Source organism: Chiloscyllium plagiosum, chromosome 22 (genome assembly GCF_004010195.1).
Source record: "Chiloscyllium plagiosum isolate BGI_BamShark_2017 chromosome 22, ASM401019v2, whole genome shotgun sequence".
Taxonomy (NCBI): Eukaryota; Metazoa; Chordata; class Chondrichthyes; order Orectolobiformes; family Hemiscylliidae; genus Chiloscyllium; species Chiloscyllium plagiosum.
In genome coordinates, this window is record NC_057731.1 from 47666204 (window position 1) to 47681729 (window position 15526).

General features: G+C 43.9%; 1 protein-coding gene across 3 annotated transcripts in view; it reads right to left on the bottom strand.

Moving 5' to 3' along the window:
- zgc:171482 (zinc finger protein) overlaps nt 1-15526 on the bottom strand; it is a 374188-nt gene that overhangs the window by 238211 nt on the left and 120451 nt on the right. For all 3 annotated transcript variants that reach the window (XM_043712993.1, XM_043712992.1, XM_043712994.1), the window contains one exon: nt 11351-11510. In XM_043712993.1, coding sequence (XP_043568928.1) covers nt 11351-11510 — 160 coding nt within the window. The remainder of the gene's footprint in view (nt 1-11350; nt 11511-15526) is intronic.

A 15526-nucleotide genomic window follows, 5' to 3' on the forward strand; every position in this document is an offset into this window, starting at 1 on the left:
GAACTCAGATTTCTCCAGTTTCCTCATTTCCCCTCCCCCCACCTTGTCTCAGTCCCAACCCTCGAACTCAGCACCACCTTCCTAATCTGCAATCTTCTTCCTGAGCTCTCCGCCCCCACTCCCACTCCCACTCCGGCCTATCACCCTCACCATAACCTCCTTCCACCTATCGCATTTCCAACGCCCCTCCCCCAAGTCCCTCCTCCCTACCTTTTATCTTAGCCTGCTGGACACACTTTCCTCATTCCTGAAGAAGGGCTCATGCCCAAAACATCGATTCTCCTGCTCCTTGGATGCTGCCTGACCTGCTGCGTTTTTCATGGAATCGCAGTGCCTACTAAAGCACAAGGCCCAACCAGGGCTGTTGGAGCTCTTAGCCTACCAGAGGAGGTGCAAATCTCGCTAGTAAGCAACTTGGTGAACAGGAAATTGTGGCTATGGGCTGGGCTTTAATGAACAAGTCAGCTTCCCTGCTGGGGGACAGCACGGTCTACCCTGTCTTGTAATTTTCAGCCTGGTGTGTATGGGATCTGGGTCTTAGTCCACACCAACCCACACCCCAAGCACCTAGTTAATGCCAGGTGACCCCTGATTGTGATTGGTACCATCCATTTACAACATCTTCTCCGGCTCTGGCTATATTCCTGGTGGCCTGGAATCATAGAGTCACAGAGATGTACAGCATGAAAACAGACTCTTCAGTCCAACTCGTCCATGCTGACCAGATATCCTAAATTAATCTAGTCCCATTTGCCAGCACTTGGCCCATATCCCTCCAAACCCTTCCTATTTATGTACTCACCCAGATGCCTTTTAAATGTTGTATTTCTACCAGCCTCCACTACTTCCTCTAGCAGCTCATTCCTTACAGGGACCACAGTTAAATGAGATCCAGCCATTAAAATCAGGCTTCTGGTTCATGGCATCTGGGTGTGCTACCAGTTTCTGGATATAAATTCCTGTAGCTCTCTTTCTACATCAACTTAAAGGAAAACAGCCTCAAGTGCCTTTGTGTAACCATGTAGGGATGTACGTCACTGTGAGTTTGTAAGTGTGTGCATAATTGTGTGTCTGCGCGTCTTATGTGTGCATATAAATGTAGAAAATAAGTGTAGGTTGATCATGAAATCTCAGTAACCCATTCCCACTTTCTCTCCATACCCCTTGATCCCTTCACCTGCAAGGGTCATGTCCATCTCCATCTTGAATACATCTAATGAACGGGCCCTGACAACTTTCTGTGGTAGAAAATTCCACAGGTTCACAACTCTGAGTGAAGAAATTCTTCCTCATCTCAATCCTGAATAGCTTACCCCTTATCCTTAGATTGTGGTCCCTAGTTCTGGAGATCCCCAACACTGGGAACATTCTTTCCACATCAAGCCCATCCAGTCCCATCAGGATTTGAAATATTTCTATGAGATCTCCTCTCATTCTTCCAAATTCCAATGAATACAAGCCCAATTGATCCAATCTTTCTTCGTATGACAATCCTGCCATCCCGGAAATCAATCTGGCAAACCTTCAGTGGATTCCCTCAATAGCAAGAATGGTCAGTAAGAACAGAGAAGATGGTAAAAGAGGGGGAGGTGTGGCATTATTAGTCAAGGATAGTATTACGGTGGCAGAAAGGATGTTTGAGGACTCGTCTACTGAGGTAGCATGGGCTGAAGTTAGCAACAGGAGAGGAGAGGTCACCGTATTGGGAACTTTCTATTGGTCTTTGAATACTTCCAGAGATGTAGAGGAAAGGATAGCAAAGATAATTCTGGATAGGAGCAAGAGTAACAGGGGAGGTGTTATGGGTTTTTTTTTAACTTTCCAAATATTGACTGGAAATACTACAGTTTGAGTACTTTAGATAGGTCAGTTTTTGTCCAATGTGCACGGGATGGTTTCCTGACACAGTATGTAGACAGGCCAACAAGGGATGAGGTCACATTAGATTTGGTACTGGGTAATGAACCCGGCCAGGTGTTAGAATTGGAGATAGGTGTGCACTTTACTAATCGTAACGACAATTTGGTTATGATTACTTTAGCGATGGAAAGGTACAGGTATATACCGTAGGGCAAGAGTTATAGCTGGGGGAAAGGCAATTACAACGTGATTACGCAAGATTTAGGATGCATAGCATGGGGAAGGAAACTGCAGGGCATGGGCACAATTGAAATGTGGAGCTTATTCAAGGAACAGCTGTTGCGTGTTTTTGATAAGTATGTACCTGTCAGGCAGGGAGGAAGTGGTCGAGCAAGGGAGCAATGGTTTACTAAAAAAGTTGAATCTCTTGTCAAGAGGAAGAAGAAGGCTTATGTTAGGATGAAATGTGAAGGCTCAGTTAGGGTGCTTGAGAGTTACAATTTAGCCAGGAAAAACCTAAAGAGAGAGTTAAGAAGAGCCAGGAGGGGACATGAGAAGTCATTGGTGGATAGGATTAAGGAAAACCCAAAAGCTCTCTATAGGTATATCAGGAATAAAATAATGACTAGAGTAAGATTAGGGCCAATCAAGGATAGTAGTAGGAAGTTGTGCAGGGAGTCTGAGGAGATAGGGAACTGCTAAATGAATCTTTTTCGTTGGTATTCACACTGGATAAAGACAATGTTGTTGAGGAGAATACTGAGATACAAGCCACTAGACTAAATGGGATTGAGGGTCACAAGGAGGAGGGGTTAGCAATTCTGGAAAGTGTGAAAATAGCTAAGTCCACTGGACCAGATGGGATTTATCCTAGGAATCTCTGGGAAGTCAGGGAGGAGATTGCCGAGCCTTTGGCTTTGATGTTTATGTCATCATTGTCTACAGGAAAAGTGCCAGAAGACTGAAGGATAACAAATGTTGTCCCCTTGTTCTGGAAGGGGAGTAGACACAACCTTGGTAATTATGAGCCTTACTTCGGTTGTGGATAAAGTGTTGGAAAAGGTTACAAGAGAGACGATTTACAAACATCCAGAGAGGAATAAGTTGATTATGGATAGTCGACACGGTTTTGTGAAGGGTAGGTTGGACATCACAAACCTTATTGAGCTCTTTGAGTTGGTGACCAAACAGGTGGATGAGGGTAAAGTGGTTGATGTGGTATATATGGATATAGTAAGATTCTTGGTAGTATAGATGAGCAGAGAGATCTCGGTGTCCATGTACATAGATCCCTGAAAGTTGCCACCCAGAATGATAGGATTGTTAAGAAGACATACAGTGTGTTAGTTTTTATTGGTCGAGTGATTAAGTTTTGGAACCACGAGGTCATGCTGTAGCTGTATTAAACTCTGGCGTGGCTACACTTGGAGTATTGCACAGTTCTGGTCACTGCATTATAGGAAGGATGTGGAAGCTTTGGAAAGGGTTCAGAGGAGATTTACTAGGATGGTTCCTGGAATGGAGGGAAGGTTGAGGCACTTGAGGCTGTTTTCATTAGAGAGAAGAAGGTTGAGAGATGACTTAATTGAGACATATAAGATAATCAGAATGTTAAATAGGGTGGACAGTGAGAGTCTTTTTCCTTGGATGGTGATGGCTAGCATGAGGGGACATAGCTTTAAATTGAGGGGTTTTAGATATTGGACAGATGTCAGAGGGAGTTTCTTTACTCAGAGAGTAGTAGGGGGTGTGGAACGTACTGCCTGCAACAGGAGTAGACTCGCCAAATTTAAGGGCATTTAAATGGTCATTGGATAAACATATGGAAAAAAAATGGAATAGTGTAGGATAGGTAGGCTTCAGATTGGTTCCACAGGTTGATGCAACATTGAGGGCCGAAGGCCCTGTACTGCGCTGTAATGTTCTCTGTTTTATGTCCTTCCTGTGTTTGTATGCATGTGTGTATATGTGTATGTGTTTGCATGTCTATGAGTACTGTGTTGTGCACGTGTTTGTATGTCCATGTGTGCATGTGTGTGTTGTTCCAATGTGCATCTATGTGTGTTTATTTGTATATGTGTGCATGTCTGCATATGTTTGTGTGAATGCTCGCAGCTTTGTGTGTGCATGTGCACATATCTATGTTTGTGCTAGTCTGCATGAATAAGAGCATTTCTTTCCAGGCAGGGTGAAGAGCTGTCTTGGCTGTATTGTCTCTGTGGTAGGATGTCCCACTTACATCGTCACAGCTAGTGCATGAGCTGATTCTGAACTGGAATGCCAGGGAGATAGATGTATGATGAAACTGCTCAAGAGCAATTTGGGGCATAAAGCAATAACAATGACAATAACTTGCAGTTATATCTCACTTTAAACTGGTAAACCATCCTCAGTCCTTCACACGAGAAATTATGAAATGAAATTTGACAGTGAACAATAAGGCAATATTACAGTAGGTGACCAAATTTCAGTCAGAGGCAAGGTCTAAGGAATATCTCAAATGAGAACAAAGATGTAGGGAGACAAGGAGGTTTAGGAAGTGTATACTAAAGCTTAGGACCCACGTGGGCCACAAAATGGTGAAGCGATTATAAGTGGGGTTACTGATGGAATTGGAGGAGCGCAGTTACCTGGGGGAAAGGGTTGATGGTCCAGACGAACATACAAACGTAAAGAGAGGGTGAGGTTTCAGAGATGTGAAAACCACAGAGACCATTTTAAAATTGTCAGACCAGGAGCAACTGCAGGTCAGTGAGCATAGAGGTGATGGGATAAACTTGGTGAAAGTTAAGGTGTTTGCAGAGAATGTTTGGAACAAGCTCATTATTAGCTCTATGGAAGTTGGGAGGGACAGGTAGTTTTGCAGCGGTTGGGAGGATGCAGAAGGTCTTGGATAGGCTAGGAGAAAGGCTAAAGAATTGGCAGATGAAATACAATGTGGGAAAGTGTGAGGTTATGCATTTTGGTAGGAAGAATAGAGGCATAGCTTTTCTAAATGGGGAGAGGCTTCAGAAATTTGAAGCACAAAGAGACTTGGGAGTTCTAGTTCAGGATCCTCTTAAGATTAACATACAGATTCAGTTCGCAGTTAGGAAGGCAAATGCAATGTTGGCATTCATTTTGAGCAGGCTAGAATACAAGAACAGGGATGTACTTCTGAGGCTGTATAAGGTTCTGATCAGAGCACATTTGAAATATTATGAGCGGTTTTGAGTGCCGAATCTAAGGAAGGATGTGTTGGCATTGGAGGGGATCCAGAGGATAATTAAAGAATGACCCTCGCGATGAAGGGCTTGCCATAATGGAAAGGTTGAGGACTCTGCTCTGTACTCAGTGGAATTTAGAAGGATAAGGGAGGATCTCATTGAAATTTGCAGAACACTGAGAAGACTAGACACAGTGGATGTGCAGTTTCCACTAGTAGGACCTAAGGGCACAGCCTCAGAGTGAAGGGATGACCCTTTTGAACTGAGATGAGGAGAAAGTTCTTCGGCCAGAGGGTGGTTAATTTGGGGAACTCATTGCTGCAGAAGGTTGTGGAGGCTAAGTTATTGAGTGTATTTAAGACAGAGATAGAGAACTTCTTAATTAGTAAAGGGATCAAGGGTTCTGGAAAGAAAGCAGGAGAATGTGGCTGAGAAACACATCAGCCATGATTAATTGGTGGAACAGACTTGAATGGCCTAATTCTGCTCCTATATCTTATGGTCTTTTGGGAGGCTAGGTAGGACAGCGTTTGGAATGGCCAAGTCTGGAAGTAGCAAAGACAAGAATGAGGGTTCCTACAGAAGAACAGCTGATGCAGGGTCATGGTTAGGCAATGTTACAGAGCTGGTGATAGTGCAGAAACGTTGTTGGAAACTCATCTTGGGTTCAAATGTGACACCAAGATTGTTAATGGTCTGGGTTGGCCTCAGATAGTGGGCTGAGGCGAGTTGTGGGGCTAAGAGCTAGGGAATAAAACAAGCAAACACATTTCAAACAGAAAACCATATTTAATTAAAAACAATATCATGGGATGTGGGTATTGCTGGCTGGGCCAACATTTATTGTTTGTCAATAATTGCCCTTACAAATCTGGTACTGAGCTACCTTCATGAACTGCTGCAGTCCTGAGGGTGAAGGACCATCCACAATGTTGTTCGGGAAGGAATTCCAGGGTTTTGACTCAGCAACACTGGAGGAATGGAAATATATTTCCAAGTCATTGGGTAGGTGATGGCCTAGTGGTATTATCACTGGGTTGTTAATCTAGAGACCCAGGTAATATCCTAGGAGCCCCAGTTCAAATCCCACCACCAGCAGATGGTGGAATTTGAATTCAACAAATATCTGGAATTAAAAATCTACTGATGACCATGGATCTATTGCCAATTGTAGGAAAAGCACATCTGGTTCACTAAGGTCCTTTAGGGAAGAAAACTGCTTAACTGGTCTGGCCTACATGTGACTCCAGACCCACAACAATGTGATTGACTCTTAACTGCCCTCTGGGCAATTAGGGATGGGCAATAAATGTGGGCCTAGCTAGCGATACCCTCATCCTGTGAATTAATTTTTAAAAAGTCAGGATGATGTGTGACTTGGAGGAGAATCCAAAAGTGGTGACATTTCTATGCATTTGCTATGTGGTATGGGTCATGGGTTTGGAAGGTGCTATTGAAGGAAGATCAGTGAATTCTTTCAATGCAGCTTAGAGATGCAGCTGCTACTGAGTGATGCTGGTGGAGACAGTGGATGCTTATGGATGTGGTGCCAATCAAGTATCCTAGATCGTATCAAACTTCTTGAGTATTGTTGGAGCTACACCCATCCAGGCAAGTGGGAGCATTCCATCACACTTCTGGCTTGTGCCTTTTAGATGGTGACAGGCTATGGGAGTCAGGAGGTGAGCTACTCACTGCAGGATGCCTAGCCTCTGACCTGTTCTTGTGGCTACTGTATTTATGTGGTGACTTCAGTTTAGTTTTTGATTGACTGGAGTTCTGAGCAAGTTGATAGCGGGTCATTCAGTCAATAATTCCTCTAGAAGTCAAGGGATGATGTATAAATCATGTCTTGTTGGAGATGATCATTGTCTGGCACTTGTATGGTTCCAATATTATTTGACACTTATCAGTCCTAAACCTGGATATTATCCAGATCTTGTTGCATTTGAACATGGGCTGTTTCAGTATCTGAGGAGTTGCAATGTTGCTGAATATTCTGCAATCATAAGTCAACATCCCCACTTCTGACCTTATGATGGAGGGTGACATTGATAAAGCAGCTGAAGATGGTTGGGCCCAGATCACTAACTTAATATACCAGTTGCTGGAATGTTGTCAGGGCCCATAGTCTTTGCAGTATCCAGTGCTTCCAACTGTTTTGGATATGTCACGTGGAGTGAATCAAATTGCCTGAAGGCTGGAATCTGTGATGCTGGGGACCACTGGAGGAGACCGAGATGGATCATCCTCTCAGCACAGTGGCTGAAGATTGCTGTAAATGCTTCAGCCTTACCTTTTGTACTGATGTGTTGGGCCCTTCCAATATTGAGGAGAGGGAAATTTCTGAAACATCCTTTTCTAGTGAGTGGTTTAATTGTCCGCCACAACGCATGACTGCATGTGGCAGGACTGCAGATGTGAAATAATGAAAAGCGGTGGCTTTAGGATTTCAAAAATGCACAAACAAATGCATGTGAAGCATTTAATCAGAAACAAGTAATGGAATTTTGGAACATTGTAATTAACATGTTTTTAATAATCAGCTAAATAGTCGCATCACTGATTCCAGTTCTGATTTCCCAAAGGTTAGTCTCCCTGGCACTGTGATCATTAAGAATGATGTTTTGCTAATTTAAATCGGTGCTCGATAAAATTAACCTTCAGTACATTATTGCAAAGGGCTTGCAATTAGATTCAACACACCCGCGTCTGAACATTACATTTCAGGTACTGGAAACCGTCCTAATGGCTCCTCTTCAGATAACAAACTCAGCTGCTTGCTTCCATTTGGAGTAGCATTAAAACAGAACACACATTCCCGCTAATAGCTGGAGACCATGCTCCATGCACCCACAAATAAATAGTCATAAACTCTTAAAAGGAGACTATTCATCCTTTAAGTCCTTAACCCTTGGTACAGAGGAAGATGTTGCATATGTACAGCACTTATTGTAACAACAGGACATTGCAAAGTGCTTCACAGTCAATGAAGTACTTTAGAAAAGTCACCACTATTATGATATTAGGGATTTTGGCAACTGTGCAAGGTAGGTTCCCACAAACGGCAATATGATAATGACCACTGGGTTGGGTGATGTAAGGTGTGTGATTTGTATAGAGTTGAATATCATTCATTTTAGAGTTTTCAGTCATGTAGGTTTTGATCTGCATGTTTGAAGGGGTTTAATGACTAACTTGTACTTCTGCAGTCATGGTGATTTCTCTTAAAATTGTCTGAGAGAGAGTGCCTGGTGTTCACTGAGATTTTATTTTCATTGGGACAGCTTACAATTGATCAAAGTAAACAAGCAGTTAGCATTAAAATTTCACTTTAGATATTTCTGGAAACTGTTCTTTATTGATTAGGTGAAACACCTATAATATGAAAAATAATTTTGGGTTCCAGTTGGGATTCTGCAGAAGTCTCAGCTGAAGCTGGATGTATAACATGGTATCCCCTGAGAAAAGGTAACAATTTAGAGCTGTTAAATAAGTTATCTTAGTGTAAAGAGTTTAGTTTGAAAATTCCACACCAGAAGTGTTTGGTTAAAACTCTGAATGGTTACTTGAACCTGATAAAGTTTATGCTCAGTGGTATGAAGGTTCAAGGAAGTGGCTAAAAGATTCTTAGGGCCATGAATTAAAACATCTGCAAAGTCAAACCCTATGTGTGATAGAGAAAGGAATTTTCTCTCTGGTATTTGGGTACTGTAATGGAATACTTTTGGGTTTAAAAGCGTGAGTTGTTTACTGAGTTTTGCAATCTTTAAATAATTGTTATATGTAAACAATTTAATTTATTCTATTTTATCTTCACTTCTTTTGCGTAATATTCTTTAATACTGCTTTTTTGTTAAATGTGCATCATTGCATGTTTGTGTTTCAGTGAAAGATCCCATCACTAAAACTGAACAAAATATGATCCATCAAGCCAGATTTCAATCTACGATCTGATTTGTCCAGTAATAACATTGTCTGGGATTATAATATACTCATGCCTCTGACTGGATAGTTACCAAAGCATTTAGCAAGCTTGCTTTCATTGCTCAGACCTTTGAGTATAGGAGTTGGAATGTTATATTAAGGTTGGACTGGACATTGGTGAGGCCTCTTCTGGAGTACTGTGACCAGTTCTGGTCTCTCTGTTACAGGAATGATATTATTCTAGCTGGAGCAGGTTCAGAAGAGACTTACCAGAATGTTGCCAGGAATGGAGGGTTTGAATTATAAGGAGAGGCTGAATTGGCTGGGGCTTTTCTCACTGGAGAGTAGGAGATTGTAAGGTGATCCTATAGAGGATTACAAAATCATGAGGGGTATAGATAAGGTGAATGGAATATGTCTTTTCCCTGGAGTGGGGGATTTCAAGACTGGGGGCATATTTTGAAAAATGAGAGGAGAAAGATTTAAAAAAGATATGGGGACTTTTTTTATTTACAAAGAGAGTGGTTTGTGTGTGGAATGAACTTTGAAAGGAAGTAATGAAAGTGGGCTACAATATTTAAAAGACATTTGGACAAGTACATGAATAATAAATGTTTGGAAGGAAAGGGGCAAGTGCAGGCAGCTGGGTCTAGTTTAGTTTGGGATTATTGTTGGCACTGAAGGCTCTGTTTCCATATTGTATGACTCTATAATTCTAAGGTTGTGGATTCAAATGTTACTCCAGAGACTTGTTGAGCGCAGGACTTAGATTGACATCTGATGTTGGTACTGAGGGAGTACTGCTCTCTTGAAGGTGCCACTGTCATTGCTGCCAGTCTGCCCCCGCCCCCAAAAGATCAAGGGGTACAATCTTGAAGAATTTTGATCACGTAAGCAGTTTTTATCAAGTTGATTGAAGGATGGATACATGCCAGGAGACTCAGGAAGACAACCTGTTCTCCTTCAAAATCCTCAAAATGAGATGTTTCACATGTGCCGGAGAAGACAGGCTCCAAATATGGGCCTGAAAGGGTTAATACTGAGACGTTCCAGAAGCAGCACCCATTACGATGACGAATATGGACGTAATGTGGACCAGCCCCAGATTAGGATCTCAAAGGACTGAGCTCCAATATCTGGTTCCCCTCAAAGACTCCGTAACAATGACGATCAGATCAATGTAACCAGGAATCAGAAACCAACACCACAATAAATGATATAAAAACCAAAATGAACTGCAGATCAGAATCAAAAACAAAAACAGAAATTACTGGAAAAGTTCAGCAGGTCTGACTGCATTTACCAGATGACCTTTTCCAGCAATTTCTATTTTTGTGGCACAATAAAATATATCTTGTTAACCACTCTTAGCGACTCTTCCAGTTAGACCAGGAAATGGTTTTCCTTGACCACATTAGATCAATTAGACCCTGTCACTTCTTATTCTTGAACAAAATGTTGACAACAGACTTCATCATGAGCAGCAGGTCATACTGCGTAGTGAATGTTACCATACACCATGATATTATGAAGAAGAATCATACTGGATTGGAAAGGTTAATTCTATTTCTCTCCCCTCCCCAGAGCTGCTGCCAGACCTGCTAAGTTTCTCCAGCATTTGCTGGGTTTGTGATGACAGGCAGTACCTCTGAGAGTGCTACACTCCCTCAATACTTGCACTGGCAGAGTCAGTACAATTTTGCACATGAGCCTACAGACCGGTGCTTGAACCCATGATTAGATCAGATCAGATTACAGTGTGGAAACAGGCCCTTCGGCCCAACAAGTCCACACCGACCCGCCGAAGCGAAACCCACTCATACCCCTACATTTACCCCTTACCTAACACTACGGGCAATTTAGCATGGCCAATTCACCTGACCTGCACATCTTTGGATGGTGGGAGGAAACCGGAGCACCCGGAGGAAACCCACACAGACACGGGGAGAACGTGCAAACTCCACACAGTCAGTCGCCTGAGGTGGGAATTGAACCCGGGTCTCTGGCGCTGTGAGGCAGCAGTGCTAACCACTGTGCCACCGTGCCGCTTAAACTACTGTGCCACCGTGCCGCTTATGATGTTCTACTCTGGCACCACAATGAGAGGGGACTGACACTTCTTACTTTCCAGGACAACCCTGGAAGACCCTAGTGATTACTTTACACAGGGGTCTGTGATGTTTGTGTTGGATGCCGACTGCTAGGGGTGGAGACCTCATCAAGGTGGTAAAAACAATGACTGCAGATGCTGGAAACCAGATATCTGGATTAGTGGTGCTGGAATCATCAATCAACTGTAATCTTTGAAGAGCCTCTGACAACATGATTCCCATTGAGATGTCCCCAAGGAGGCTTACCTGTTGTCCTGGGAGGTACCGGTGGCTCTCCCAGCACCAGTCTCATTCTCTTGGCATGCGTTTTGCCTTGGTAATGGGACTGTGCTACAATTGCTGAGGTGAAGAACATGTTACAGAGGGTGCAGCACTTGTTCTTATCCACTTCTCCATCATCACTTTCCTGGAGAGAGAACGAGAGAGAAAAAAAAGAGGATTATCACACTACCTGATCTCCAAAACAAGAAAGTACATCTGCCTTAATTTACCAGTTACAGAAAGAGACCTTCATTTCTGTAACAACGTCTCACAAACATGAACAAATGGAGCGACTTCTATTTTTGTGGTAGTTTTCACTATTTCAGGTCAACCTAAGCCACTTTAGGACAAATGAAGTAGTTTTGACAGCTAAAATGAAATCAGGAATGAAGCATCGAACTTGCACAGCAAGCTCGCAGAAGCTGCAAATGTAATAATGACCAAATAACCTTTCAGTGAGGTCACAGGAGGGATAACTATTGTTCAGGACACCTTCTCTTCAAAGAATGTGACAGAATCCTTTCCATCCACCTGAGAAGGCAGACAGAGGTTTCAATTCTCATCTGAAAGGTGGCACAGCTGATAGTGCAGCATTCCTTCAGTACTGCATTGGGAGTGCACCTAAAGCCTGACCCGAAATATTAACTCCGATTTCTCTCCAGATGCTGCCAGACCTGCCGAGCATTTCCAGTAACTTCTGTTTTTGTTTTCAGAGCGCTGCTCCTTCACCTGACCAAGGAGCAGCGCTCCAAAAGCTTGTGATTTCAAATAAACCTGCTGGACTATAACCTGATGTTGTCTGACTTCTGACCTTGTCCACCCCAGTCTAACACTGGCACCTTCACATCATGACAATCTTCTGACTCAGAGATACATGGGACACACAAGAATTAGGAGCAGAAGTAGCCCATTCAGCCTATCAATCCTACTCTGCCATTCAATATGATGTTAAAAATCACACAACATCAGGTTATAGTCCAACCTGTTGGACTATATCTGGTGTTGTGTGATTTTTATCTTTGCATACACCAGTACAACACTGGCATCTCCAAATCATTCAATTTGATGATTGACTTGTGTCCCATATTCCGATTGTACCCCTGATCAGTTTTCCTGGCCCGGCCTAACAAGAATCTATGGCCACCACCTTCTGCGTACAAATTCACATAACCAGCCGTGAGAAAAAGATGAGAGTGCTATCACTGAGCCAGAACTGACACAGTTTAAGCTAGATAAGTTTTTGTTTATTGAATTATTCATGGGAAAGTAAAAATATTACCTTTTGGTAACACTTGCATCCTAGTCCCATATAATCAGTCAACCGGGAAACGCTCAGTACAACGCACTATCAATCTTCACGCTGAGTTATTAGTTTCTGAGCATCGAGAGCAAATGGATGTTTTACACCACAGTATCTCTGTAATGAGATGTATCACCGATCATCCCTTCACTGCCATTTGGAATTTACTCAAGGCCATTTTCATCCTGACAACACCCTGTCCCTGGACAGAGCCTAGACTTCAGTTTCCTTGGGCTTTCTGATGTTGTGTTACTGCAACTTGGTCAGACATTCATCAGAAACCCTAATGCCACTGTGTGATTTGGCACACTTCAGAAGAGTTGGGGAAGGGGTGGGGGGGGGGGGTGGGGGTGCAAAAAACAGTATGGAGAACTCATGGGGCAAGAGATTGGCACGAGGTAATGAGGTTTGTGCAACAAGCTGGTACAGATATTTAAATTAGATTCCCTACAGTGTGGAAACAGGCCCTTCGGCCCAACAAGTCCACACCAACCCACCGAAGAGTAACCCACCCAAATCCCTTTTCCCTCCAACTACTGCACCCTACACTATGGGCAATTTAGCATGGCCAATTCACCTAACCCGCCCATCTTTGGACTGTTGGAGGAAACCGGAGCACCCGGAGGAAACCCATGCAGACACGGGGAGAATGTGCAAACTCCACTCAGATAGTCGCCCAGGTTGGAATCCAACCTGAGACCCTGGTGCTGTGACTCAGCACTGCTAACCACTCAGCCATCTGATGGGCCGAAAGGCCAGAACTATAGAACCTCTGAGGAAATTAAACTCACAATGAAATGGCGAACAGGGGTCCAACAAAGGGTTTAATTATGATGAAAGATTACAGAAATTGGATTTGTATTCTCAGAAATATAAAAGCGTTAACAGTGAGTTGACTAAGGTTTTACAATTTGAAAAATATATATATTGGCTAGTTGTGGGATAAACCTAGTAACCTTAAAATAAAAGGTAGGTCATTCAGGGGTAAGTTTGGAAGCTCTCCTTGATATATTGGGTAGAAGAACTGTAGCACTCTCTTCAACAAAAAAAGCAGGAGATTTGAGCTTGATTAGCTTTCTTAAAGCTGTGATTGTCATATTTGCTTTGTAGGCAAGGATATTCAGACATATAGGGTTGCGGCAGATTGATGGATTGAAGAGACAGCTTAACTCTGCACTCACTGAATGATGGTGAGGCCGTAGAAGCTGAATGGCCTCCTCCTGTTTTTTTTATTTATTCTTTTGTGGAATCTGGGCATCACTGGCTGGGCCAGCACTTGTTGCCCGTCCCTATTGGCCCCTTGAGAAGGTAGGTGGTGGTGAGCTGCCTTCCTGAACCACCATAGTCCACCTGCCATGGGTTGACCCACAATGCTCTTAGATTGGGAATTCCAGGATTTTGACCCGGTGACAGGTGTGCTGGCAGGTTTTGCTTCTTTTCTGGTTGCTGGGGAATCTACCTGGGGTTTCTGGGGGAGGGGAGGTTGGAGGTGGTTGGTGTGGATATTGGCACGAACCAAGCAGTGGTGAAGGGAAGGGAACTTGCAGAAGGCAGAGGGGAAGATGTTCTTGGTGGTGGGGTCTAACTGGATAGCGGAAGTTTTTAAGGATGATAATTTGGATGTGCAGACTGGTGGGATTAGATTAGATTAGATTCCCTACTGTGTAGAAACAGACCCTTCAGCCCAACCAATCCACACCGACCCTCCAAAGAGTAACCCACCCAGACCCATTTCCCTCTGACTAATGCACCTAACACTATGGGCAATTTAGCATGGCCAATTCACCTGACCTGCACATCTTAGGACTGTGGGAGGAAACTGGAGCACCTGGAGGAAACCCACGCAGACAAAGGGAGAATTTGCAAACACCACACAGTCACCCAAGGCTGGAATTGAACCTGGTACCCTGGTGCTGTGAGGCTGCAGTGCTAACCACTGAGCCACCGTGCCACCCCAAAGCTTAGATTTTCTACAGTATGGGAACAGGCCCTTCAGCCCAACAAGTCCACACCAACCCTCCGAAGAGTAACCCACACAGACCCCAAACCTATATTTATCCCTGCCGGAGCAAACCCACGCAGACACAGGGAGAATGTGCAAACTTCACACAGACAGTCACCTGAGACAGGAATTGAACCCAGGTCCCTGTAGCTGTGAGGCAGCAGTGCTAACCATTGAGCCACCAAGGGATGGTAGGTGAGGACAAGGGGGATCCTGTCTTTATTGTGTTAGGAGGGGGCGGGGTTCAGAGCAGTGGAGTGGGGAGTGGATGAGGTGTGGTCGAGGGCTGTCTGGATGACAGAGAGTGGGAAAGCACATTGATCAAAATAGGTGCACATCTGGGATGCTTGGGAGTGAAATGTCTCCTCATCTGAGCAGATGTGGCAGAGGCAGAGGCAGAGGAATTGGTGCCATCTCCCCTACCAAAACCCCTGAACCCCAGGTACCTTCCCCTGCAACCACAAAAAATGTAAAACCTGCCAGCACACCACTCTCCACACCTCCGTCCAAGGCCCCAAACAGCCCTTCAAGGTGAGACAGGAGGTTCCCCAGCCTCTCCTCCAACCTAGTTAACGACATCAGGTGCTCCCAATGTGGTCATCTCTACATTGACGAGACCCAACATAAACTAAGGGAACGTTTCATCGAGCATCTCAGCCGGACCTACAGGGGCTGACCTGACCTCCCAGTCACTGCCCATTTTAATTCCCCTTCCCACTCCCTTTCCGACTTGACTACCCTTGGCCTCCTCCATTGCCACAGTGAAACAAACTGCAAATTGGAGGAACACCACTTCATCTTCCACCTGGGCAGCCTACAGCCCAAAGGACTCAACACTGAGTTCTCCAATTTCAAATAA